Here is a 27,616-nt window from a genome sequence, read left to right on the forward strand (position 1 = left end):
TTTTAACAATTGTGAATCACTTAGTGATTCAATTGTTTTTGGGAAGACAAAACTTTTGATCACAACATTTTTTTATGCTGGCAAGGTGTTAGAAAGAGACAAACAGCCTCCGTTCGAACTATCCCTCTCGGCTCGGATTTGCCTCTGTGTATTATGCAACCAATTTAGTACCTTATTGCGTTAGAATAGAGTTCATTTTCGTAAATATATATTTTGAGCGTGCGCAATCTTGTTTAGTAATATTATATCTATGCATATGACAGAACAGTTGACAACCTTATTGAAAATGGCAGTCTCAGACAGAAAACGTTTTGTTGTTTCTCCATTACGTAAAATAATGTATCCCTTTAGAAAATATCACTCTAACAAATAATATTTTTTTACCTATACTTTTATGTTATACTAATATGTTAAGGTTTTAAGATTCTTTTAGCAAAGACATAAGAAAAGAAATGGTGATTGGAAAAGAAACGTGATTGTTAAAGCGCGGGAGATCTGAACAGTAAACAACTCTGTTGAGGCAATGGTCACCATGCAACACTATCGAACTGATGGGCTTGGGTTCGATTACCGGTAAGGTTACCGCTGCTGACCGCAGGTGTGTTGACTGAGTCTAGACATCGAAATAATTGTTATGTTCAAAGTATTTCTTTCTATAAAGTAAAGCACTAAAGGTTGTAGATTTACCACAGAAACTGGAAAAAATGGAAGGAAAGGAATAGGAGACTATTTATTCTACCCTGTCCTCTCCCGTAAAATGTAGCTTACTCTACATTTTGCAACTACGGCAAATATCATCGAAATACCAAAAAATATGATAAACTAGAAGTAGTCCATTTGAGTACGCACTTAACATTAACAGAAGGTAAACGGTAGGACGCTTGCATCCTGCGACAGCCACCTGAACATTCTTAAGTTTATATTTATGTTCTATCTAATACATGTAAAATGGCAAGCAGTGGCAGTTGTTGGGTAGTTCATATCATAAGTACCTGGGGCTGTTTTCCACGTGAGGAAGCGTTTACGATGATGTCCATCCTACACATTTTTAAGTACAAGTAGTCAGTTCCCGATTCGCTCCTAGCTACCGTTGGGGGGCGATCTCGCAACATCCTCTTTTAAATTGCGAGTTATCGTAATTGTTTCATTGTAACAGATTGAGCTTACGTCTCGGCGGACTCATGCATTTGAATGTTGGGTGCCTTTAGCGCAACGCATATCGATATGATACGAGCTATCAGTTTCAATAACAAAACCCCTTGACCCGAAAATAATAAAACATAGGTTTGTGTTGCAAAAGGAAGTTTGGTCAAGGAAAGTGGGAAAGTGCCTTGTACAGTTCAGTCTATGTGATTTTTGTCAAGGATAATTTTTAGTTTCTTTTTTGCAAAATGGGGGAGATGCGAGGGGAAGTTGCAGACCTGACGCATATGATGCAAAGGTTCTCATGGGTAGATTACGTTGTGTTCGTGTTGATGTTAGCTATCAGTGCCGTTGTGGGAGTGTACTGGGGTTTCATGAAGAAACAGACCACGCAAGCGGATTACCTGCTTGGTGGAAGGAACATGAAAGTGATTCCTGTTTCTATGTCTCTGGTGGCAAGGTACGTTACCTATGTATAATTCGATTATCTAACTAAAATGATCACTTATAAACTTAAGGCCAAGCTACGTAACAATATATGTATTCAAGTGAACTTTCCTCTCTTCAGTTTTGTTTCGGGTATAACCCTATTAGGGTCACCGACGGAAGTCTACATGCACGGAACCCAGTATGCATATATCATAGGAGCAATATTCTTGATGTCTATCATAATGACGCAGATTTATCTACCTGTGTTTCATGAACTCAAGATTACATCAAATTACGAGGTAAACATTTGTACTTAAGGGTCAGTTGCATTATTTAACTTTAACCATAACAAGCCGTGAAATTGACGCCCATTGTTCAAATCGGTAATTTGACAGCTGAAAATGGGTTCAGTTATAGCTGTAGTTAAATGGTGCGATTCACCGTTAAAGTAGCAAAGCATGCATATCGTAATAGTTACGTCAACTCGAGCTAAAATTGATTTCTTCTTCATTTTCAGTACTTATCAATACGATTCGACAATAGAGTAAGATTGTTTGGATCGATTTTATTCGCTTTTACGTTGGTAAGTTCGTTTTGCCCCTATCCTATTTATTTTATGCAGGATTTCAGTTGCTATGTATAAGAATATAATGGTATATTTCAGATAGGCTGGTTGCCGATTGTCATTTATGTTCCAGCACTAGCATTTAATCAAGGTAATATATACTTTTCACGGCATAAATAGGCATTTGAATTCATAGTTCCGTGGTAATACACATAGGTATAGTGAACTCGGATTTTAATGAACAATTTTATGCAATGAATAAAACTTATACCTACCTACCTTAGCGTTCATCATATCTTATTTCCAGGTTCCCACAGGGTAATGTCACGGGACCTTATTTACGTACGCTAATGACGAATGTCAATTTCAGTGAACAACTTACGCATAAGTTAATTGCTATTTTCTTTACAGTAACGGGTGTTAACATACACGTGATTACTCCAATAGTCTGTTTGGTCTGCATATTCTACACAAGTGCGGTAAGTTCTTTTCTGTTTTGTTTATGAGAGAAATACGTCGCTTGATGTTAAGATTGTAAATTTTAGGCAGTTTTATTAAAGACAGGTATCATTATCCAAATTATTGTAAAATGATTATAATAAAATTATCTTTAAAAGGATAAATACATTAAACGTTGAGCTGTTGGTATTTCTCTCTTATTTTCTGTGAGGTAACGTATTAAATAGCTAGCATGGGTTGCAAAGTTCAGTAAACAAATCAGTTCATACATTTGCATCCAGGGTGGATTACAAGCAGTAGTATGGACGGACGTGATCCAAATTACGGCGATGTTTGGAGCGATGGCCTTGGTCGCAATTAAAGGGACTATTGATGTGGGCGGTATTGGAGTGGTCTGGCAGAGGAATTTGGACAGCGGGAGGATTGAATTGCCGGAGTAAGTAGTACCTGTAGTACCGATCCTATTATGACTGTCACATGGGCGTTTCGTCATATTTGCAATGCTATTTTATGTAGGAACTTGGTTTGTAGGTATAGGTACCTATTATTTACAGACAGTATAAATCTGATTCTTCAAACCAAACAGACATACATGTGTTACTATGGCATTTGCAGTTCTACTTCTTTTTCCCAGCCATAACACAAGCACCGTTTTTGTTGCTAACTATACAAGACACCCACAGCTCACAAGTTCTGATTTAAAGGAAACGTTTATCTCAGAAAATTGCACCTTGCTGACATACCTACTCGTATCAGACTTTATTGTAATATTTACGGCTGGGAATATCCCCGCTTTAAATACGTAGTTGAATAGTACACTTAATACCTAGATATAGAGTGTTGAAGTTTCAGTATTTCCTATTCTTTAACTGCTGTTATAAATACTGTATTAATGAGAACTTTTTACAGAGGCGAGTAAGATCTTAATTAAAATAGCAATCACACACAAACCAGCTGCATTTTTTTTTCTGAAGGAGACTTTTTTATTTCTTACATGATTTTTACACAAAGGTTTAATAAGAATATTATAATTGTGTTCCAGTTGGGATCCCAATCCTCTGACGCGGCACACGATATGGAGTCTCGTGGTCGGTGGAACTATCTACTGGCTCCAGTCTAACGCCGTCAATCAGACTATGATACAAAGATATCTTGCGCTGCCAACTCTGAGGGGTGCTAAGTGGTAAGTCAGTAACAGCTTGCTCAATTTGAATTAAATGTTATTCCTAGAAGATTGTTTAGCTCGGGATAGCCTATTTTTTAATACAGCCTACAGGAGGATACTTCTGTTTTACTTAAAAATACTATTTAGAGACCTTTTTGAAAGACATTGTAAACTTTAAGTAAAGGGAAATAATTAATTGTGCAATGTGATTCGCAGGGCAGTTTTCTTATTCTGCGTTGGCATCTCGTTTCTCTATTGCTTTTGCCTCTACTGCGGGCTATTGATCTACGCACGATTCCACGACTGTGATCCTTTACAAACTAAGGTAAGATTAACCTTTATCAATATTGTCACGGTCTCAGCTCAGCACAATAAATGATGGACGGGTTACTAGCCTAATAACACCAATGATTCACTTCCCGCAATTGACTCCTATAAATTGCACAGGATTGAGAACAGCGTGGAACCAATCTTGCAATTTAAAAATGCATATATTGAGCCACAGCTTACGTACCTATCACAGTATACATATATATATACATAGGCTATTTATATACCTTAACACTTACTTACCAAGCTAGAGTTAGAATAACAAGCAGGCAGTGTAAAGTATTTCGAATGTAGGTAGGAGGTAGTATTAGATCTCCACATGAACCCATTTAAAACAACTTTCAAGAAATACCTAGTAACAAGCCTACTTATAATTTACAATTTCAGTTAGCAAAGGCGAAAGATCAGTTGCTGCCGTTGCTTGTGATGGACGTTCTTGGAGAAATCCCTGGGTTGCCGGGAGTCTTCATTGCTGGAATATTTAGTGCAGCTTTAAGGTAAAATCTTCGATTTTCGAGGTTCAGTCAGTTACATTTAAAATGACTTTAACAGCCACAACCAGCTTGAAAAAATATTTCATTTACGATTTGATATTGATCTTAAAATTAATTCCCAACTTGTACCTATGCTATCCGCAGTTCATTGTCAACGAGTCTGAACTCGATGTCAGCAGTAGTGCTGGAAGACTTCTACAAGCCGTTCTTCGCGAAGGCGCTGACTGACCGACAGGCGAGCTGGCTCATGAGAGGTGTCGTTATACTCCTGGGCACGCTCTGTGTAGGTAAATACTTTGACAAACATTTTTATTTCATGTTTACAAATATGGAAATGGGAACAATCATGAAAAATCTATTATTTATGGGTGAAGGGAAGACGTGAAGACATCAGATAACGATACGTTTTTAACTCACGGATATATCTTCTTTATTTCTAATATCTTTGGCATCCCCATATACAACGCCTGGTGAATCCCTTGCACCATCAAAGAACCAGCTCTGACTAGTACAAAGGAGATATTAGATATATTAGGATTTGCCATCATTTTAGTGATTTTATTGTAGGTTATAATTATTAAATATTTAATTCCAGGGCTGGTATTCATAGTAGAGAAGATGGGGACAATCTTGCAGCTGACGATGACGCTGGAGTCTATGACGATGGGGCCTCAACTGGGAGTGTTCACAATGGGCATCCTCATGCCATGGGTTGATGCTACAGTGAGTTTCATTTTGATTTTTCTGCCATATAGGTATAAGAATATTGTAGAAAGTCGTGACCTACTGGGTAAAAGACCAACCTCTCAAGTATGAGTGCGCAGGTTCGATCCCAGGTCAGGCAAGTATCAATACAACTTTTCTAAGTTTGTATGTACTTTCTAAGTAAATCTTAGACACCAATGACTGTGTTTCGGATGGCACGTTAAACTGTAGGTCCCGGCTGTCATTGAACATCCTTGGCAGTCGTCGAGGAGGTCAGATAGGCAGTCGCTTCTTGTTAAGCACTGGTACTCAGCTGAATCCGGTTAGACTGGAAGCCGACCCCAACATGGTTGGGAAAAAGGCTCGGAGGATGATGATGATGATGATAAGAATATTGCACCTATAACTCCTCTGTTTACTTATGTAGTGATTACTTTTTGAGTTATTACTACAAATACTCGCTTCATATTTCTAGGGGGCTCTAGTTGGTGGAGTCAGCGGTCTAGCGGTGATGTCATGGTGGTGTCTAACGTCACAACTTGCCATAGCTAGGGGGCAGATAAAGCACTCACACAAATCTCTGACAACTGTAGGATGCACGTATAATTTTACTACAGTTGAAGATGTTGTCGAAGAATCGGTCTTTAGGTAAGTAAGAATCTCCATGTCGACAGCATTTTATCACTTACATTCTCAAGGCAGTTCTCGATGCGGCACTTAAGTACATACGGCTTGCATAAAAACAACGATATGCATCCATGTCCGTACTGAAACTGTTGAACAAACTACGAAGAGTGAAATCAGAGTTGTTAATAATGCAATAAACACAGTGATGTTCCTATGAACTTTATATATTCTTCCCGGATCCGACTAGCGCTAGGATATTCAGAACTGCTTTAAAATTATAGTTTTTATTTTACATGATACCTCGTAATACTTCCAGTGAAGACGTAAACCCAGTGCTCCGAGTGTCCTACATGTGGTACACACTAGCCGGCATGGCAGTGACCATGTGCGTAGGCGCAGTGGTGTCGCGCATCAACCGCGCTCGCGGCACGCCGCACCTGCCGCCCGCGCCGAGCCTTCTTGCGCCTCAGCTCAGGAAGCTCTTCAAGGAACCCCCGCACCCTACTGATGAACCCTATATTAGTGCTTATGGACAGAATAAGGTTGGTGGAGATTTTGTCTTGTCAAGCTTTGCTTGTCCGAATCTAGCTACCTACGGCTTCACGCTAGTTAAAATAAAATAACAGAAGACACAGGCACAAAGTGGTTTGTGCCTAACTTCAGTGAAGCAAAGTAACTTGAAATGCATTTATCGCAGTTAAGTATGTGGTCATTTATTAATTTAGACTTTCGGTAATTTAAACGAATTATTTCGTGCTAGCCTAAATCACAATCCAGTTAAGTATTGACACGATACTTTACTAACTCCCAGTAATTAACAAATCGATACATAATAAAATGTAAGTATTCTGTTACAGGAAGCCTGCCACGCCAATTCTACCTCAATAAACATGAAGCCAATTACCGAAACCGAAGAAATAAGTTAATTTCACGTTTAATGTTAAGTATGTTAATTTTATATTTATGTAATAAATCGTTTCAATAAAACCTGTTCTTCATTGAACTTTCCTACTTTCTTTATAGGAGAGGAAACAACAACAGAAAATATATTGTTTAATTATTTCAATAAGTACATACCTAGAAACACTCTGTATGCTTTAGAAACCTGAAAATAATTCTTGATCCTACTAATATTTATGATGGTTATTAAAAGAGGTAAATGGATTTTTAAACAAACTTCTTCGTAAGTTATAACTCAGATGAATACTGGTCGTTTTTGCTCAAAATAAACAACGGATGCCATTAGTTAATTTGGTTTTTACGTATTTTTTTTTTATAAGACATAATGGCTTTTTCATACTTTTCAAGCAAAAATGGTCAGTATTTTAGAGGCATTACACTATTGGACCTCATGGCTTGTATACAATAATGTATTTTTAAAGTAAAAAGGGTTTATATAGAAAAACAAATAGTTCGTCCTTGTATCTCTTTTAACGATTTTAACCGTCAAATCCGTAGCGGACCCCAATCGGGGTCTGAACATCAATGTCACCGTAAGCTCGGTTTAGACCCCAATTGGGGTCTGCGAATCAGTCATACACTTTCCTAATTATTTACGCTCATATTTATTTTCTTTCCAATCAAACCACATTTGTGAGTATTAAATAAAATAACTAAATAAATTTAAATTATTTTGACGCATTCAAACCTTTCATATTTAGCATCCCGTTAGAAATATACCTTTTCAAATCCAATCGTAATTACCGGGAATTCTGATAAAACTCGCCATGTTTGTTTACATTAGTTGTTTTTTTTAAATTTGAAGACGCATAGACAAGATGGCGACGGTGATAGAAGTTTTGCATCGAATGATCCGATTCATTAAAATAAAGAATCGATTTAATAATTTTATATTATTTGATATTATAATATTACTAAATTGCACTTTTGTATACTTACCATAATCTGAAAATAAATTAGGAAAAGTTAAATGACTTAATTTATTTTGAAAAAAATGCTAGAAAATCAGTGGTAGAAAATACGTTGTAGCCGGAATAAAAAAAATCTTCGGTTTTTAGGGTTTCTGAAGATGGCAAATGAAGACTTATTTATTTCTTCGGGTGTTTTATGTGCAGGATTCCTGTAGACCTGCCAAACTTAATGGCATTCGTTACTTCCAACTTTTTAACTGAGCGGCAAAGCTATTTGACGAGAGCCGTAGTTAGGTGTAGTTATCGCAAAATTTTATGACGATTTTATTGTTTGAAAGGGCAAATAGTTCGCTGTTCATCAAAAGCTGGTCCAAGATGGAAAGATGGCCGCCGCCGACTTATTTTTAACCGACTCACATAGGAGTATTTGTACTAAAAACCTGGCCAATATTATTTCGTGGCATTTGTGACGTGGAAATTGTTAAATAAATGTATTAAGATAGTTTTCAAACGTTTATTATATATAAAAAAAAAATTTTTCATTGATTCATTATTTTCATCTGTTGCTGTTGTGTTGTGTTCTTCGTCACTACTTTCTAGTGATGAATTTTCTGCGTCAGGGAGCAAAAGACTTATGGTCTCCGAACAGAATGGGTTCTTGACATTCCATATGGTTCTTGACATTCCCAATTGAATCTAAAAAAAAAGAGTATTTACTGTAAATAATCTTGTTTTAAATTAACTCGCCATTTTGTTTGAATGAGTGTTAAACAAAATGGCGGAACAAAGCGGAATATTTTCTTTCACAATTCTCTTTAGGAAAGTCTAAACTTTATTTAAAATAATAGATCATTACTCGACAATGCTCGGAACACATACAAAACCCTTACTGTTTATTTTTTTTATAGACGTTGAGATTATTTTAGTATCCTTTGCGAAATTAAAAAATAAGCATTTATGAGTCTATAACATAAATGAAATGATATTATTAATGTTGTTACATACTTTGAACTTCCATATTCGAAGTGCCTTTCCCACCAACTATCAACAAAACGACTAAAACACCAAATGTTAGGAGCACGAAAAATTGTGTTATCGAGAAAATGGACCGCACTGGAAAACGACTGAGTTCCGACTACTTGTGTGCCTCGCGGGGAAGGGATAAGGGCGCGGGGGGTGCGGTATGTTATGAACAGGTTATTTGGCTATCAGAAAGTGATGGTTGCGTTGAGTTTAGCCAAACTTTGAAAATTCGACTTATGGCCAGGTTTTTTATGCAAATACTCGTATGTGCGACTTCCCAAAAGCGGAGGTTCTCAATTCGACCGTTTTTTTTGTATGTTTGTTACGCGATTACTCAGCCCTTTATTTATCGATTTTGATGATTCTTTTTTTGTTTGATAGCGTATACTTCCGAGGTGGTCCCATTATCATCAGGTCAGGATCTGATGATGGAACCTTGATAAATCGAGGGCGACTTTCGAAAGTTGCAGAAATACATAGGTTGAAATCTTATCACTTTTGCCTGGTAGAACTATTCAACAGTGAAGGCTTTGAGCTGACCTGATGATGGAGACCAGTGAAGGTCGAGGGAACTCGACGACTGAATATTTAAACTTTCTCGTGTTTGTGCTTATATTATTCGTATTTACGAGGCCTCTGCAACAGTGAAGGAGATGGAGACGAGAGAAGTTCGGTTGTCGAGTTCCCTCGACCTTCTCTGGTCTCCATCATCAGGTCAGCTCCAAACCTTTACTGTCTCATAGTGTTATCAGACATACATCTGAGTGTCAAGTTATAACCTTATCTATGCTTACAATTTTCGAGAGTTGCCCTCGATTTCTCAAGGTTTCCATCATCAGATCCTGGACCTAATCTATACATATAATAAATCTGTAAAAAAACTGTGTCTGTACATTGAATATATTAAAAAAATAATAATTGGGTGGGGTTTAGAAACAGTAATGGAGCACAAATCCAAAAAAAAAAATCTGTCTGTATGTCTGTATGTCTGTATGTCTGTATGTCTGTATGTCTGTATGTCTGTTTGTTTGTACACGCTAATCTTCCGAACTACTGAACGGATTTCAATGATTTTTTCTTTGTTGTATCAGTATTAAGCCTGGTCAACATATAGGCTATAATTTATCTTCGAAACTTGAAGACCTGATGCAGAACTCCAACAGACCAATAAAACTATAAGAGATACAAATATGGTGCCGTGGCAAAAATTGTTTCATTTGATGAGCATTTTCAGCTGAGATAATAAATTTTAAGATCTGGAACACCTGATGTGGAACCCCAAGAGCCCAGCTTCTCTGTACCATATACAGGTATGACGTTTTAGCAAAAGTTGTTCAATTTGATAAGCACTTTCTATTGACTTATACAAATTGAAGATCTAAAACATCTGATATGGAACTCCAGGGGCCCAGCTAGACTATAGCATATAGAGGTATGACGTTTTAGCAAAAGTTGTTCAATCTGATAAGCACTCTCTGTTGACTTATAAAAATTGAAGATGTAAAACACCTGATGTGGAACTCCAGGAGCCCTGCTAGACTATATGAAGCATATGAAGATATGATGTTTTAGCAAGTGGTTCAATCTGATAAGCACTCTCTATTGACGCATTTTTCTTTTCTCTCTCACACAAACAAATAATAACGAAGATACAACAACGCTTGAATTTCGTGTTAAGTCACTGCTTAGTACAAATTTTACATACCTAGACATGGCGTCACGAGCCCCCACTCTCTAACTTTGTTGCGTTATATCTCATTATTATTTTGTATGTCTTTTCCAGACCTCGGGACTACAGAGTTCCGAATTTTTGGGAGGCAAACGTGGGGCCGAAGCCAACACGCTGAAGTCCATGGTGACACAAAACCGACGATTATCCCTTTATACACTATAGAAATGAATCCAAGGACAATCCATGGTGGACGTCGTTAAAAAAAAGACAATCCCCGGTTCTGTGCTAAACTATTGCTAACTATGGAGGAAAACTACTTGGGCTATTGTGATTTGATGTTAGTGGATGACAATGTATTAGGTACATGTAAAAACGGCAGGTGGAGACTCGCCACCTCACTTACTGGGCCCCCGGGAACCAGTCACTGAATAGCAACAAGAGGGCAACAGGGACATGAGCGGCTGAAGGGTGAGGATACCTCGGCGGACTTTAAACGCAGATTACGCGCTCCCTGTGCTTACCATGAGGCACCTACCCTCCGAGCAGGGCTACTAATCCTGCTCTAGCGACTCCACTCTGGACGGCCAAGCCAAGCCAGAGGCGTGAGACCCCCGTCATGGTTTACTCCGACCGGCCGGAGATGGGGGACAGTATACACTCCCTGGAGAACTCAGTATATATAGCCCCGCGGGGTCGCTACTCCCCGTCATCAGCCTCAGATGTCCTGCGGTGCCTATATCTCATTATTATTGTCGTTATTATCTCAAGAGCCTTTGTCCCAATTATGTTAGGGTCGACTTCCAGTCACGATGCAACTGAGTACCAGTGTTTTACAAGGAGCGACTGCCTATCTGACCTCCACAACCCGGTTACCCGCTCAACCCAACACCCCTTGGTAAGACTTACTGGCTTCTGACTACCCATAACGACTGCCAAGAATGGAATTTTCAATGACAGTCGGAACCTACAGTTTAACATCCCCTCCAAATAACGGTCATTGGTATCCAAAATATACGTAGAAAATACATACGAACTTAGAAAAGTTGCATTGGCAGGCACTTGCCAGACCTGGAATCAAAGACGCACGCTCATACTTAAGAGATTGGTTCTCTACCCACTAAACCACCACGAATTCCACTAAGTCACCACGACTTTGTCATCTATATGTATAATGTTATTTTACGTAATATTTTGCCACACACAACTTAAATGCGGACTAATTAGAATCACTACTTTTATCCCTATGTTCACGTCTATTGCGACTATTCAGATCTTTGATTTTGCTGACCCCGTAGTTGCTGGCATAAGGGACAGGATCCGCGTACGAAGTCGCGGGCAGAAGCTAGTAACAAATATGGGGAATATACCCTTTCGACCAAAAACAAACATCCAAATTGAGAACCACCTCCTTTTTGGGATTCGGTTAAAAATATTTGGTGACTTTAAAATCAATCAATTATTATTATTGTTTCTCATCATCAAATAAGTACATTACTTTGGTAGTTACAAATTGCATTATATTTCAGAACACCAGGCTTACCCTCCGCCGAAACAAAAGTCTTAGAATTGTTGAGAAATAATATAAGAATAAATTAAAATTCCGTTATAGGTAATAAAAATTCAATTAAAGTTAAAAATTATTACGAATGACGCAACACCAAAATAAATAATACATATAAAAATTTAATGCTAAAAACTTTCATAAAACTTAAATATCTTTTTTCTTAACAACAAAAACAAATTGAACCTATAATTTAAAATTAATAAATAAAATTGAAATAAGTTGCTATTAAAAAAAAGGGATATATAAAATTGGTATTCGATTATTTATAATAAATATCCGATTTAGGTATCGAATGCACACCGCTGATTGAAAAAAAAAATACTCCATTCCAAACTCTACTTCTTGTCTGTGACTTTGATCTTGTAAATTGTTCATTTTTATTGTGTATTTTATGTGCTGATTTTTTAGTTATTGAACATAAATAAGTGCACGAAATGTATTGCAACGGATTGAAAATGTTATAAATATGACGTTTGTGTTGTGTTTGAGAAAGTGATGCGATTATTTATTGGTAAGTTTTCACCAAATTTGAAATGCCTAACTTTTCGATAGACTTAAAAACACCGTAACTATTATCTTTTTCTGAATGAACTGACCCCATTTGACCTTTGCACGTTGTTGTCAAATAAGTGAGCTCTAAAGTTATAGTTAAAATACTTCTGATCAGGCATTACGGACTTAGAATTCATGTGTTGAAAGTTAGTACAAATTTTTGACTTCCATGTCGCGATTCAAAATATCCCGCCGAATCAACGGTAAAGTCATATGTCAAAATCTTGTCGAGCAGAGGGGTTAACCGTTCCTACATGGTTACAACCTTACACAACATCAGTGATTTATACGTTCAAAGTCAACGGTTGTAATCGTATCCTTTGAAGATGCATTAAAGTATATTTTAGACTAACACAGGAAATGGTCGATTGGAACAAAAATAGCCCCTGACCATCAAGGAAAATCGCGGGCGGCAATTGTAAAATTGCTCTAACATTCATTCACACTTTGTTACTGAGATGTGTCTTAGGCGAGTGTGTTTATAGTATTAGTAAATAAATAAAATAATAAAATGTCTGAGGAAAAATTACATGTATCGGAAGTAAGGCTTTCCCTCCAGCATTTCGCATGGTTTGACTATGTCCTGTTTATTTTTATGTTAACAATATGTGGTGGAATTGGTGTATACTTCGGGTTCGTAAAGAAACAAAGTTCTACCCAGGACTATTTGATGGGTGGACGAAATATGAAGTTGTTGCCCGTCTGCTTCTCATTAGTGGCAAGGTGAATTCATTCGTTGCGGCAAATAATTTAATTCTGATAGAAAAATGTGCTTAAGCAACCAGATATTTACTGACTTATATTTTTTTTCAATTTTCAGCTTTATTTCAGGAATATCCCTTTTAGGTATACCAACAGAGTTGTACATTTATGGAACACCTTATGTGTTTACTTTAATCGGTACTCTTTTAATGTCGGTAATAATTTCTTATACATTTTTACCAATACTCCATGAATTGAAATTAACATCAGCGTACGAGGTAAGAATAGAATAATTAATTTTTATGTCCTTAAAAATTTTTGGTATTTAAAAGAGAATAAATAAACAGGCAAATCTTTAGAAAATAAAATAAATATAATATTAAATATATGTATTGTTCATAGATTGTAACCTTTTTATTACGACCATGTAGCCTATAGATACTGTCCGATTTCGTTGAAAAAATCTGGATGCCATAAACTTTTTGTTTTTCTTTTTTCTTCATTCCCTATAATATGGCTGTAATGTATTTTTATAGTAAAATCAGCCAGAAATAAGTGACTAAATCATTATAGCCTTATTGTTGGCATTGGCTTTTTATTAGAGTCAGAATAAAAGTTTTTAGTCTGTGGACGTAGAAAAACAATTCGAATAGGCGCGAAAAGGAAAATTTTAGTTTATTGACTGTTTTATTTAAATGTTTTGTTTAAAAATATGAAATGTGAAATAAATTGTTTCAGTATTTAGAACTCCGATATGATAAACGCTTGAGAGTGTTTGGTTCTGTAATTTTCACCGTTTACTTGGTAAGTCGAAACTGAAACAATATATGTATTTGAATTAAAATAAAATGCAAAGTAAACTGTTACCTACTTACTGATATTTATTTATTATAGATGGCATGGCTGCCTATTGTGGTTTATGTACCAGCTTTAGCATTTAATCAAGGTAAGAGATTATAAGTAGATGAGGGATAGTGAAGTCTCTCAATGTTTGGCATATTTTTCCATATTTTATTTTCATTTTTCAGTGACTGGGGTTAACATTCACATTACCACTTCTGCAGTATGCATTGTTTGCATATTTTATACGTCTCTGGTAAGCAATATTTTTTTTATTTCATTCACGGAATACATTCGACGAGTTGCACCACTTAACATGGTACCTATAACGATACCCGAACCATTTTCAGTTGTCAAATCGTTGATTTGATCAATGGGCGGCAAGAATGCGGCTGGATATAGGTTGGTTATCGTTACAGTTAAATGGTGAATCTGCGTCTGAGCATAATTATTTTATATGGAGCTTAAACTGTAATTCATACATCAATATCAGTATGAATGGTAATTTATCATAAACTCTCTTCCATATCCAGGGTGGCCTAAAAGCCGTTGTATGGACAGATGTGATCCAAACTATAGTGATGATCGGCGCAATGATCATAGTTGTTATAAAAGGCACTATCATAGCCGGCGGATTCCAAGAGGTGTTTCGTGAAAATTGGAACACAGGACGACTGGAAATACCACCGTAAATATTTGATTTTATTTTATATCTTAAGGGCATTAATTACTAATTCGAAATAAAATTGGGAGCAGGTCATAAAGGTATAGCCGATATTGACCGGGCTGCTCAAGGCCGGGATGGCTTGCGTTCATTGAGGGAGGCCTACGTTTAGCAGTGGACAACATTAAGCTGATCTGTTGACGATATTGTAACTCTGTGTTTCATTGTTATGATTAGGAAAAGGTGAAAGTGCTTATAATTTGACAAAGTATTGTCGCAAACTAGCACAGATATTATGGATAATAATTTTAATATTTTTATTTTGCAGAGTAAGTCTAGACCTAACGGTGAGACATTCTATCTGGTCTGTCTCCATTGGTTCGACTTTCTACTGGATCGGCAATGTTGCCGTGAATCAGTCCATGATACAACGGTTTCTTGCATTGCGTGAGCTCAAGTCTTCGATAAGGTCAGGGATTTAAATGATATCTTCAGTAATAATTCCTTGTTTCAAAAGGAATGTTATTTAAATACATTAAGATTGAGAGATAACCTTATTAGTTACAAATGAAGTACCTAAATAAAACCTGGGAATACCTGATTTCTGCATGAGGAAATATGTTCTAATCAAACAAATTAATTTCATTAATACCCCACACGATTATGATTGATCTGTTTTTGATTCACAAACAATTTGTGACGTAAACTAATTAGTAAATAAAATAGCGTAATCCTTTTTGCAATGTGGGTAATTTACAAAGGATAAAAATTAATCTGTATTTTTTTTTGCAATTTTGAAACACAAAATGATATCTTCAATCTTTCAGGGCTGTTTGGGGTTTTTTGTTCGGGGTGGTATTCATAATGCTAATATGCGGGTACAGTGGGTTGCTAGCCTTCGCTAAGTACCACGACTGTGACCCGTTAGATTCAAAGCTGGCTCTAGCTAAGGACCAACTGTTGCCTCTACTAGTCATGGATGTCCTGGGCGACTGGCCCGGTATGCCTGGAATATTTGTAGCTGGAGTTTTCAGCGCTTCTCTCAGGTAAGTAGGTACCATGGCTCATATATAACTCGTAAAAATAAGGTAATGACTTCTTAAATTAATGTGACAAGTATAAAAATATAAATATGGGGGTTATCGATTCTCCTGTTCTCATATTACAAAGAGGAATAGTATGCAAGTTTATGGAGTTGTACCTACGGAGTAAATTCTTTAACCAATAGAAAGTCACGTCATTTGTGAGCCTATAAGCGAGATGCCATTGAGACCATGACCATCGAAACAGCTGGTAGAATTTAAACAACATTTGCAATAGAAAAATTTTGATTATTCATCTTAAAACTATTTTTTCAGGAAGTGCTAAAGCAAGTAACAAAATACTGTAATCACACTCAAACGTACCTAATCTTTTGCAAAGTGCATGACTAATTTGTTTTGTGTTGATTTGTTTTATCATCTTACGATACAAAAAGCAGCCTTTATTTCTTCATACAATACCATCCATAACGTCAAAGACGATTAAGATTAGGCTCATTAGATTAATTACGGGGGTCAATTTCGATAAGGCCATAAAACAACAAAAATTGACAACATGTTTCTTTTTAACACGCTTTTATCAGGGTATCTTCATGAGGATCGTAGCGTCATTAAAAATGGCGTTTGCATTCTGATGGAAATACAATAATATGGGACTGTCGAACTGATCTGATAATCGAGTCCTTCTAGATGAATTCGTTTTACGTGCAATTATAAAACAAAAATGATTTTTAAGTATAATTTTATTGAATTCAAAATATTTTCAGCTCCCTGTCTACCGGTTTGAATTCAATGGCTGCCGTAGTATTGGAAGATTTCTGGAAGCCATTTTTCAAAGAATTGACACATAGACAAACGCAGATATTGGTCAGATCAGTTGTTGTTATACTTGGAGTTATTTGTGTTGGTAGGTAGAAGTCGTAACCGAACCTAACAAAAATATCTTAAAATCTATTTTAAATAAAGAAAATGTGGTGCTTTAAAATTATTTATTATAATCCCTACGCTTCTCAGTTATAAAATCACTGTTTTTAGGTCTAGTATTCGTAGTAGAGATGCTCGGTTCCGTCTTACAGCTGACTATGAGTTTATCCTCAGCATCAATGGGACCCTTAGCTGGAGTGTTCCTCATGGGAATGTTCTTACCTTTCATAGATTCTACGGTAAATAACCTTACATATTTGATATGTTTTATTTATTGTCCTTTCATGCTATCTTTCACATTGCTCTAGTACACTTAAGCGCAATTAAATGGGACAATTATAGCCCGTATTATGCAGGTCCTCATAAAATACTAATTTGACTGTATCCTATATTTTTATTGGTATTAAAAAAAGTATTATTTTCTACTCAAACTGCTTTTAAATATCCAACGAAATTATTATTTATTTTTGTATATTCTAGAGTGCATTATCGGGAGGTATAATAGGTCTGACGTCAGCGTGGTGGATCGCTGCGCAGTCGCAGTTAGCACAAGCTCGGGGGTTGTTGATGTCCAATGAGAAGCAGAGGTTCACGCACAACTGTACTTACGACTTCGATCAATTTGTGCCTAGTGTGGCTGATGCAGAAAGGTTGGTAAATCTGTTATATTATTAACATGCATGTATGTTACCTATTTTATTTACATACCTAATATGTATCATATAATGTGATTACCAAATGTATCTGCTACGCAGCATAGACGTAATCATCTATGCTACGCAGACAGTAAAACGATCAAAATGTTTAAGCACCATAGGATTGGTGTGATACGTACATACATAAAACTTTTGGGAAGGGAATACCATGCCTATTAAAAAATATATTTTACATGCTTTTTTAGTGCATTTTTTTTTGCACGACGTTGTAAACCAATTATGCAATGAGCTTGCAAAGATACTAATCTAAGGTGTCAAAAAAAAATCCTCATCAGTTTTAATTAATTAAGCCTTTGTCAATTTTAGATAATGTAATCGTTAGCTCTGATTGCGATGTTTAAAATTATAGGTATTGGCTACCCAGGTGTAAATTCATGATTGAGTAGATTATGTTAGGAATGGAATGAAAGGGGCCTACCTACTTATGATTTAAACCGATATTGTAGATAGCTTTATGGCATATAAATATTCTTTTTTTGAAAATTGGCTTTAAAGTACTTTGTATAGAGGCTCTGTGCTCAATATCGAATATCACACCAAAACGGACATTTGATAAGAACCTCTTTCAAAGAAATATCTCGGAGGGGTATCAACTAAGAAGATTGTTAACACGCTTAGGTATATTTGCTTCACTTATAACTATGTATGTAAGAAAATCTTGGAAGCTTAATTTGACAAATTTCCCGGTCTTCGATTACGATGAAATTTTTCACACGCTCTGATTTCTGATGACAATACAAGAATAGCGTGTTTTTTAGTTTTAAAACTATTTTTTTTTTGAAATGTAACCTTAATTTCAGTGAAGTGCCATACTTATACCGCATCTCATTCATGTGGTTCACGGCGTTTGGTTGTATGGTGACCATCGGGATCGGGTGTATTGTTAATTTGCGACGGACGGCAAAGGTGCACCATGATCATCGCCTGTTTGCTCCCTTCATTCGAAGGTGGCTGGAGAAAGATAAGGTAAGATAACATATTTCTTACAGGTCTTTTATTTTTATTTCCTATGCTACCCCACTGATGGGCAAGGGCCTCACTCATAAGCCTTCCATCTTTCTTTGTCCATCGCTGCTTGTGGCCAGTTCGAGAGGAACCTGTCCAAGTCCTCTCTCCAGCATTTCCTTGGTCTCCCTTTCGGTCGCGTTCCATAATCCATTTTAAAATTTTATGCTTCGCAATTATACCTTGCTGACATCATTTGGTATGATCTTGAGCTCAACTTTGCTGTTCATTAGACATAGGAAACAACAAATTTTTGCAGCTTTTTAAAAAAGCAAAAATTGATAAAATTACAAGAGCATTCTAACAATTTTAATACCCTTTGTATTCAGCAATTACAAGCGAAATGAAAGAATTATGGACAAACACGATTATCCTAATCCTTCATACGTGACCTTGATAGCCAATATCAATCTGAATCACAGCGATTCGATAACGATAATTAATTAGTGTGGACGTCACAACCACACCATTTCATTGCGTTGTTTTTCCATTTTATATGTTTAGTGTATTTTTGTTTCATAGTTTGAGGGTTTTAAAAACTGAAATGAGATTTTACTATCCCGCATGATATAATTATACATTTCGGTTTTGACATGTTTTAGTTTTTCTGAAATATTTCCTTATGCATGTTGTATGTAAAATGCCTTGTAGTAGGAAATCCCAATGAAAACAATCAGATCTGGAATGTATTTATTGATTGAAATATACATTTCGAGTAATAATTAGGAAGGGCCTGATTAATGTAAGTACTTATTTAATGCATGATTTATTTGAAGATCACGGGGTAGTAGCAGAATTATGTTTAGTATAGTAGAAAATATGCGTACATAGTATAGTAGAGCAGTAAATTATATTATTCGAACAATAAAATATATCTTTGTTACAGATACACCAAATGTATATGAAAAATATCGAAAAATGAATGACGTCAAGACATTGAAGAAAATTTCTTGATATTATGAAAAATCACTAGCATAATATGTTTTTACGTTAACTGTGATTAGTACCTAGTGGAGGAATTACTACATACAGTTTATCAACCCAGGTTTATCAATACAAAATCTTATTCAGTACGTAAACCTGTAAATGTATGTATTTTGAAGAAATATAATTAATGGGAATAAATAAATATAACTGATTATATTCAGTTATTGAGTTATGTTTTTTTTATCAAACCCAACTTTCTAGCTCTTTGCTGATTCTTCAATCACGCTGAAAGGCGAAACGGCGCGCACATATACGCGCGCACTGAAAGACTCGCGTTTACATACGCGCTCTGAACAGATATAGACTGAAAGCAGTATGCTCTGAAACTCTATCTGGTTTTAAGTAGATTCTTCGCGCGCGGGCTTTACTGCGGGCGGAAGCTGATAATTAATATTTATCTAGAAAATCAACTTATCAATCTTAGATTTCAGAGATTTTCGTCACTACTGTGATAAGAACAATCACTATGCGGCATTTTAATCAATCAATATGTTTACTTATCAGGCTTATTGGCAATAGCAATCAGCAATAAATAAATGGCCCCAATGCGACAAGAACATTTTTCTAGAACTTTTTTTGTTTTAGCTTTTGCAAAATCATTTAATAAAAAAAACTGGTACAAGAAGAAAACATTTTTTTTTAAATAAATAACGTTTAATATGATAGTTCAACTTAAATCATTATTTTAAGATCAATAATAAGATGTAATGCTTCCACTTAGTAGGGGTAGCTGCGTGCTGTGTTGACTCTGAATATACCCGATCTGTGAAAAAAAAAATCGTTTTTAGCTTAGCATATATATCTCTTTTAAATTCAGGAGTTCAGAAAGTAACGATCGATCTTGCAATAATGAGTTAATTAGTCTTTGATTGAAATTAATACTTGGTACAATGATTTTGCTGCAGATTCAGATTTCTCACAATAAAGTTTAACGGATTATACATCATTTCCTTACCTAGACTTGGAGATATTGCTGTTGCCCATTGGGTTGAGGGTGCCTGTACATCTGTTACGGGTAGCGTCTCTCAAACTGGCACATTCATTAGCCTGAAGATGGTTATATTTCACGGTGCTAGCCATGTACTTGTAGGCACGGCTATGGGAACAAGTGACAATGTAACAGCCAGGCATGCTAGAGCCACCGTTAGGGTAGAAATCGGCGTCTCCACAGAGATCCTTATATCCAAGTGTGGATGTTTCTGTGTGGATCACTTCTACGTATTGTCCATCTGTACGCACGATGCGGTTGCGGTCTGAACCCCATAGAGGTCCAGCAGGGTCCAATGCTATAATAGAACAAATATTTAAAGAACTGGGTCTAATCTTGATGAACAATCAGGCGTGTAAAAAATCTATACCTGTGATTCTCTTGACTCTGGATCCTGTTTCCCTGCCAGCATTACCAACTAGGTGACCACCAAGACTGAAACCTACTAAGTGTACTCTTTCGAATGATAATCCCAAGGTGGACAGCCAGTTTAGGAACTGTCCTAGACCTCTACCAACTTCGGCAGTGCCTCCTTTAGCTGTCGTGTAAGACCTGTTGGCGAGGGCACTCCAGTCTAGCACAATAACGTTGACATCAGCATCCTGTAGAAAAGCTGAAAGAATTTTAAAGTTAATCACTGGTTTTCATGTAAGAACCAAAAAAAAGAGAGAAATCTGAAGAATGTTTACCTTCAACCAACAACTGGTTCATCGTATTAGCGCCATGACCATTCCATCCGTGAGCAAGGAAGACGGTGATCCTTGAGAAGTTAATGTTGGAATTTGTCACAGATGCTGCATTACCATTTACTAAGACTTGAGCTGATGTAGGATTAGATCTGGAAACGTTATGCAGTACAATGAATATTATGAGTGCCACCAAGGTATACTTAAATTAAGAGCTTATATATCTTCAAATTATGAGTACCTGGTGTAAAGCCAGTATGCGTTATTGGCTGGATTTCTGGCATAATCTTTAATGAACTCCAAGTCGACTGGCTCCTCGGCATCGACCAGTTGAAGGACGTCGTCTTCATCTCCCGCAAAATAGAAGTACCTGTCACCTTCCTTGTAACCCTTCACAGGGTCTCTGAGGACGCTCGCAGCACAAGCTGAAGATGAGAGATAAATATTACATCTCTCCGGAAAAATATATCTTTGGTTATTTAGTTCTATAGTTTTTTTAATAACACCCACTTAACACTGATTTAATATAGATTCTCGAATCCTAGCTATGTTATTTTAAGAATAAAACTATGCTTACCTGCTATAACGACAAAAAGAAAGAACAAACACTTCATCCTGTACAGGAGTGCTTCTTAATGACTACTATCTTATTATTAATGTTTCAGTTGTCTATTAATCACCATTTATACCATTCTGTATTTTGATTATTTTTCCATTAATCGATCGCGATAGTGAAAAAGAGAAAAGTAATAATTATCTGATCTGATAAATAAATATGTGATCAACCCGATCATGTTGCGAACCATGTGGTAGAAGTTGATAAAAACAGAATTATCTAGAATTATGTAAAAGTGACCATCTTTGCTAAGCCTTATATTGTACAGGTTGTACCGGTCCAGGCCCTATGATGGTAAAATTACTCAATTGATTTGATAGACGCCTGGTGCGATTTTTAAATCGAAGTTAGTCAGTGATATTTTATCTTCTTAAGAGAGATTAGTCCTAATGGAATAAGGTTCTGAAATCATTTTTTTTGCTTACACTCTACGTGTACCTATGTACGCACAGTGTGATATTATTATTTGTAAATAATAAATTATTATAATAATCTTATCACAAATTGATTACATCTATCTGTCCATAAAAATCTGAATAATTACGATAAAAAACCTATTATTTATTCGTCGCCATGGGTGTCTGTGACTGATATGCGTGAAAATAACTGAAAACTGCCCATTTGCGTCATTTACCCGTTTGTGACGTCTAATTTATTAATTACTAGCTTCTGCCAGCGACTTCGTCCGCGTCAAATTCGGACTTTGTGTAAAGAGAGGAAGAATTACTAAACACCAGACAATCTAATTCTAAATCTATGCATACCTACTAACCTACACCTACTAATCTTTCTTCTTCACCTAAAAATATAAATAAAAAAAATAAAATGTAGACTATTATATTATTGTAATTGAACGAATATTTAAACACTACCAAAATAACGAATTCTTACCTATTTTATAAAATAACAACAAAAGAAAGTTAAAAATAAATTATATTATTTAAAGACGGGCTGCAAGTGTCGGTCAATAAGGTTGAACACTCTGAACGTCTATTCGCACCAATCGCAAAGGCCAAATATTGTATGAAGCTCGCGCAGCCACCGCGCCGCGAGCCACGTCGAGCGCGGCGGCCGTTACACAAAAATGATCCTTATATCATGATATTCACGCGCGATAGCCTATTACCGTATTTCATGTATAACTTTGGTTTTTCTTTACCGATTTATATAATTCTTTTTTTATTGAATAGGTAACAATGTCAACCTTTTTTATTTAGTGTGATTGAGAGTGTTAGAAACGTAATAGTAGGCAAATATAATCAGAAAGTTCCAAACTACTAAGCTATCGAGAGTTACACGTGCTATTGTGAGTCAACCATAAAAGGTAGACATATGCTGTCAAGGGATGTTTTTTATATAATTTTAAGGAAAACATTTCCGTCATACATGGTTTCTGTGTAGCTTTAACCATTAAGGCTGCACACGCGACGGAAGCTTAAAAAATGGAGTAACTTCGCCCTTTTTCCCAACATTTCCCTTCACTGCTCTGCTCTTATTTGTTGCAGCGTGATGAAAAGTATCCTATAACCTGCCCAGAAGTATGAAGAATAATTGTACCAAATTTCGTTAAAATCTGTCAAGTAGTTTTTGTTTCTATAACGAACATACAGACAGACAGACAGACAAAAATTTTACTAATTGCATTTTTGGCATCAGTATCGACCACTAGTCACCCCTTGAAAGTTTTTTTGGAAATATATTCAATGTACAGAATTGACCTCTCTACAGATTTATTATAAGTATAGATATAGACTAGCTTAGATCCGCTAATTCATCGGACTTGCGATATTCCGTCATCCCCGGTCCCGTTAGTGTGATGCATATTAAATTTCGTTAAATAATGATTAATTTGTAAGAACTTAAAATGTTTACTATTAAAACTATTTGATATATTCCTTTACATCAACTTAACTAAATACGTTTTAAACACATTTGAATGCTTAGAAAAGCCTATTAATTAACGCGGCAGGTGAACTTTTTGTTGTTTTTGCCATTTTTTATAACCAAGCTCTAGTGTAGTGTAACATCTTATCTAATAGATATAAATCATTTACCTACATATACTTGATTGTACCAGGTGGTACGCGATCTGACGCTGAAAATATCAGTAGGAGAAAATAAGAAAATAATTATGCTGTTAAACAATTTATTGCATTGTATTATACAACTGTTCTTTCTTAATTTTTGGTAATCTCTATTGGTTTCCTAATAGGGGTATCTTCTGCCTGTGTTCACTCTGAATATACCGGCCCTGAAAACAAAATACAAGTCATAAGTCACAATTACACAATTATGCGGTTATTACTGATTTTTAACTCAACTGATGTCAATCGATCAAGATAAAACAACAATAGTTAGCAAGCAATTTTCTTCTTGATTAATTAATTCTTAGTCAATAAATGTATTTGCTCACCTTGACTTGTTCAAGTCACTGTTACCCATAGGGTACAGATCACCAGAGCATCTATTGCGAGTAGCGTCCCTGAGGCTGCCACATTCATTGGCAAGAAGGTGGTCATATTTCACGGTGCTGGCCATGTACTCGTAGGCGCGACCGTGCGAGCACGAGTTGAGCCAGCAGCCAGGCATGCCAGAGCCGCCATTAGGGTAGAAGTCGGCGTCGCCACAAGGGTCGGTGTATCCGAGAAAACCAGTGTTTGTGTGCATGACCTCGACGTACTGGCCGTCAGTTGCCACCACGCGGTTGTTGTCTCTACCCCATAGAGGTCCAGCGGGGTCCAAGGCTGAAAGGTTATTTATAAATTAAAATGACAATTACTAATTATAAGAAGAAAATAAATAGTTTTTTTTTTGTTTTTGAAAACCATAGCACAAGTGACCTGTAATCCTTTTAACGAGAGATCCGGTTTCGCGGCCAGCATTTCCAACCAGATGACCACCGAGACTGAATCCTACTAAATGGACTTTTTCGTATGAATATCCCAATGAAGCGAGCCAATTCACGAACTGTCCTAGTCCTCTGCCAACTGCAGCAGTGCCGCCTTTAGCTGTCGTGTAAGATCTGTTGGCGAGAGCCCTCCAGTCAAGCACTATAACGTTCACGTCAGCGTTCTGTAGGAAAGCTGAAACAAATTACGAAAAAACATAACAATTTTTAAAAACATACTTGTATTTCGTAATGTATATATTTAGTTTAGAGTATTCTTTATTACCTTCAGTGAGATCTCTGTTCATTTGGTTTCCACCGTTTCCATTCCAACCATGAGCAAGAAATACAGTCACTTTTGAAAAATCAAAGTTTGAACTTGCGAGAGACTGCACATCACCAAATTCAATGATTTGAGCTGTAGTTGGATTGGCTCTGAAAAAAGCATCAAGTAGTATGCAAGGTGAAACAAGACAAGGAATAATAATGTCATTTAAGATTATAAAATTAACACGAAATAATTCATGGATAGCTCACATGATATGTTCCTTACAACTCATTTAGATGTTTTATTTATTTAAAGAAACAATGAAGAATCAATGAATTGACAGTTTCATTTGCAAGGAATTTCAGTAAGGAAACATTTTTGAATAAAAAATTGCCATTTCACCTGGTAAAGAGCCAATAGCCGTTGTTTGCTGCGTTTCTAGTAAAAGCTTCAATGAAGGCCACATCAGCCGGCTCTTCAGCATCGACGAGGTGAAGGGTGTCGTCACCATCTCCCGGGAAATAGAAGTACCTGTCACCTTCCTTGTAACCCTGCACAGGGTCTCTGAGGACGCTCGCAGCACAAGCTATAATTGAATAAACAATGTTTCATATACACCACAAGGCTACAAATATGTCAAATGTCTAAATCGGTCACGTCGTGCAAGGTAATCAACATTCATACCTTTGCAAGTACATTTTATTAATTAAGATTACGTTTACGAGAGAGAAAACTAGATTGATCTGTGGCATGTTTTGTATTTTTTTTTTTATATTCCTGCACGAATTATTTGCGCAACAATGTTTATTTACTGAATTAAATATTTTTAAAGTTTTTTAGTTTCAGTTTAATTTAAGCCATTTAAATTAGGTATAATTTTACCTGCTATAGCGACGGATAACAGTAACAAGCACTTCATTATAATCAGGAGTGGTACTATTAACTAGTCCAAATAGCTATGGAGTAATTGTTTTTGTTAGATAACGTTGTTTTATATGTGCTTATACGCCATTTATCGCGATATCTGATCTATATCGTGTAATGAACTAGTATCGCTTGATCTACTTCTTAATAGGTAGTTCTTAAACAAACCTTTAGGTACAAGATTGTCCGATAAATTTCATTGTTTACAACTATCGTGTTAATAATTTGTAAACGAATTACATGGACTACTAATGACAATAGTAACTTAGCAATTGCGATTGGTTTCGGCAAGGGTGAGTATAGACTACAACATTTTCTCGAGCATTTCTGGTAATGTAACATTCTAGCGAATGGTACAATACAGGCAAAAGCAGAGCATTTCCATGTCAGTCTCCAAAACATTTCCATGTAATGTAACGTTCGTGCGAATGCTCGGCGTTATGTTACGGGTAAATGCTCACAGCGAGCGAGTCTTTCGTCCCTCTCCTTCCGCGTCACTCCGCAACCGCGCATCGCCCGCACTTGGCTGGACGAAATGTTACACCAATACGCTCGACGAAATGTTACACCAATATGCTCATTGGTTTGTAACAAATAGGCGAGCGTGCTCGATGTTTTGTTCGTAAAAGGATGATACACTAGAACATCTCATAGAGCGGCTCGTTGTTCTGTTACAAGTAAATGTTGTAGTCTATACTCACCCTAACATGTTTAATTAAGATTGCCAATTAAAAGGTACAATCAGTTTCCTTAGTTGTGTATTTTTTGGGGTTGTGCACTTGTCTATACCAGATCTGCTGACAGACATACGTACCTACTAAACTAACATATTTACGCAGTGCAATTAAAATGTGAAATATTTATATAATCTCGTAAGTAGTAAGTTAATAACAGACAACCAGATATATCCAGCGATTCGCATTTTTATTAGGTACCTACGCATTATCGGTGCCTGAATCATGTTTTAATTTGTTTGATAGCAGGAAGCGATTACTTTGATGGTTTTACAGCAAGATATAGTATTTTATGACGACTTTGATTTCTAACTAATCAAAATGGAAAACCCAGTAGCTTTCCTCTTTCATACTATTAACAGATAAGGAATATTTCGCAACAGTTCTTCGGGATTGCTTTTTTATTGATTTGATAATAAAATGCGATTTTATATCAATTGTTACAACAAAAACTGCGATGCTAAGGTTGGCTTCGCAATGGAAACTTAGTATTGCCTACAATTTTCAATAATATTCTATCAAATAACAGGACAAGAGTACAACTCTCAAACTCAAGAGTTGTACTTAGTATTGCCTACAATTTTCAATAATATTCTATCAATATAATAATATCTGATTAGGCAATACTAAGTACAACTCTTGTCCTGTTATTTACATACACAATAAAAAATAATTGTTAAAGTTAGTTAAATCGTAAAAGATTGCCCACATTATCATCGACATCGTCGCATGTTATTCAAAGTAGCATATAATAGGCTGTTGGGTACCTAGTTCTTCAACATGCTAGTTCGAATATTTTCAAGAATGAAAACCTACTGGGGCCGCGAATTTATTCGTAAAATTTATCTCTGCTCGCTCCGCGCAGTTATACTTTTACGTGTCATTCAAATCACAGGCGGACGGGACACTTGTGCGGTGGCGATGGTAGCGGGCGGATGTTTTGACTGTGTTTCTTCTAATAATATTCTAACATCTCCTGAATAAAACAACTGATTCAAATACATAATCCAAAAAGAAATCTGCAGCTTCTGATACT

General features: G+C 36.3%; 4 protein-coding genes and 1 long non-coding RNA gene across 5 annotated transcripts; 2 read left to right on the top strand and 3 right to left on the bottom strand.

The window, feature by feature from the left end:
- The first annotated feature begins 1,097 nt into the window (after positions 1 to 1,097).
- LOC124631592 (sodium-coupled monocarboxylate transporter 1-like) lies at positions 1,098 to 6,960 on the top strand. The gene is made up of 14 exons (XM_047166037.1): positions 1,098 to 1,603; positions 1,712 to 1,871; positions 2,090 to 2,155; positions 2,237 to 2,288; positions 2,549 to 2,616; positions 2,878 to 3,032; positions 3,639 to 3,779; positions 3,978 to 4,086; positions 4,479 to 4,588; positions 4,730 to 4,872; positions 5,181 to 5,308; positions 5,766 to 5,938; positions 6,234 to 6,459; positions 6,775 to 6,960. Exons 1-14 carry the CDS (start codon positions 1,392 to 1,394, stop codon positions 6,841 to 6,843), a joined length of 1,812 nt encoding a protein of 603 aa, XP_047021993.1. The 5' UTR covers positions 1,098 to 1,391; the 3' UTR covers positions 6,844 to 6,960.
- Positions 6,961 to 8,288: 1,328 nt separating this feature from the next.
- LOC124631599 lies at positions 8,289 to 9,089 on the bottom strand. The gene is made up of 2 exons (XR_006984525.1): positions 8,794 to 9,089; positions 8,289 to 8,484 (listed from the first exon to the last, which is right to left on the bottom strand). It is a non-coding gene; the product is annotated as an uncharacterized LOC124631599 (long non-coding RNA).
- Positions 9,090 to 13,053: 3,964 nt separating this feature from the next.
- Positions 13,054 to 19,641, top strand: LOC124631597 (sodium-coupled monocarboxylate transporter 1-like). Its single transcript, XM_047166052.1, has 13 exons — positions 13,054 to 13,322; positions 13,420 to 13,579; positions 14,040 to 14,105; positions 14,196 to 14,247; positions 14,330 to 14,397; positions 14,675 to 14,829; positions 15,134 to 15,274; positions 15,633 to 15,851; positions 16,613 to 16,752; positions 16,881 to 17,008; positions 17,250 to 17,419; positions 18,286 to 18,451; positions 19,377 to 19,641. Exons 1-13 carry the CDS (start codon positions 13,111 to 13,113, stop codon positions 19,410 to 19,412), a joined length of 1,713 nt encoding a protein of 570 aa, XP_047022008.1. The 5' UTR covers positions 13,054 to 13,110; the 3' UTR covers positions 19,413 to 19,641.
- Positions 19,642 to 20,109: 468 nt separating this feature from the next.
- LOC124631598 (lipase member H-like) lies at positions 20,110 to 21,865 on the bottom strand. Its single transcript, XM_047166068.1, has 6 exons — positions 21,729 to 21,865; positions 21,393 to 21,576; positions 21,155 to 21,303; positions 20,836 to 21,078; positions 20,433 to 20,763; positions 20,110 to 20,240 (listed from the first exon to the last, which is right to left on the bottom strand). The coding sequence occupies exons 1-6, from the start codon at positions 21,763 to 21,765 to the stop codon at positions 20,195 to 20,197; spliced, it is 990 nt and encodes a 329-aa protein (XP_047022024.1). The 5' UTR covers positions 21,766 to 21,865; the 3' UTR covers positions 20,110 to 20,194.
- A 2,031-nt stretch (positions 21,866 to 23,896) lies between these two features.
- Positions 23,897 to 25,922, bottom strand: LOC124634323 (lipase member H-like). The gene is made up of 6 exons (XM_047169862.1): positions 25,805 to 25,922; positions 25,325 to 25,508; positions 24,941 to 25,089; positions 24,608 to 24,850; positions 24,181 to 24,511; positions 23,897 to 24,018 (listed from the first exon to the last, which is right to left on the bottom strand). The coding sequence occupies exons 1-6, from the start codon at positions 25,839 to 25,841 to the stop codon at positions 23,973 to 23,975; spliced, it is 990 nt and encodes a 329-aa protein (XP_047025818.1). The 5' UTR covers positions 25,842 to 25,922; the 3' UTR covers positions 23,897 to 23,972.
- Positions 25,923 to 27,616: the final 1,694 nt, after the last annotated feature.

Source organism: Helicoverpa zea, chromosome 1 (assembly GCF_022581195.2).
Source record: "Helicoverpa zea isolate HzStark_Cry1AcR chromosome 1, ilHelZeax1.1, whole genome shotgun sequence".
Lineage (NCBI taxonomy): Eukaryota > Metazoa > Arthropoda > Insecta > Lepidoptera > Noctuidae > Helicoverpa > Helicoverpa zea.

Coding starts and splice junctions, on each gene's coding strand:
- LOC124631592 (XM_047166037.1), top strand. CDS start 1,392: ATGGGGGAGATGCGAGGGGAAGTTGCAGACCTGACGCATATGATGCAA. Junction 5,939..6,233: donor GTCGAAGAATCGGTCTTTAG/GTAAGTAAGAAT, acceptor TAATACTTCCAG/TGAAGACGTAAACCCAGTGC. Junction 6,460..6,774: donor GTGCTTATGGACAGAATAAG/GTTGGTGGAGAT, acceptor ATTCTGTTACAG/GAAGCCTGCCACGCCAATTC.
- LOC124631597 (XM_047166052.1), top strand. CDS start 13,111: ATGTCTGAGGAAAAATTACATGTATCGGAAGTAAGGCTTTCCCTCCAG. Junction 13,580..14,039: donor AATTAACATCAGCGTACGAG/GTAAGAATAGAA, acceptor AAATTGTTTCAG/TATTTAGAACTCCGATATGA. Junction 14,248..14,329: donor AGCTTTAGCATTTAATCAAG/GTAAGAGATTAT, acceptor TTCATTTTTCAG/TGACTGGGGTTAACATTCAC.
- LOC124631598 (XM_047166068.1), bottom strand. CDS start 21,765: ATGAAGTGTTTGTTCTTTCTTTTTGTCGTTATAGCAG. Junction 21,079..21,154: donor GAACCAGTTGTTGGTTGAAG/GTAAACATTCTT, acceptor AAATTCTTTCAG/CTTTTCTACAGGATGCTGAT. Junction 20,764..20,835: donor CAGAGTCAAGAGAATCACAG/GTATAGATTTTT, acceptor GTTCTATTATAG/CATTGGACCCTGCTGGACCT.
- LOC124634323 (XM_047169862.1), bottom strand. CDS start 25,841: ATGAAGTGCTTGTTACTGTTATCCGTCGCTATAGCAG. Junction 25,090..25,324: donor GGCTATTGGCTCTTTACCAG/GTGAAATGGCAA, acceptor TGCTTTTTTCAG/AGCCAATCCAACTACAGCTC. Junction 24,851..24,940: donor GAACAGAGATCTCACTGAAG/GTAATAAAGAAT, acceptor AATTTGTTTCAG/CTTTCCTACAGAACGCTGAC.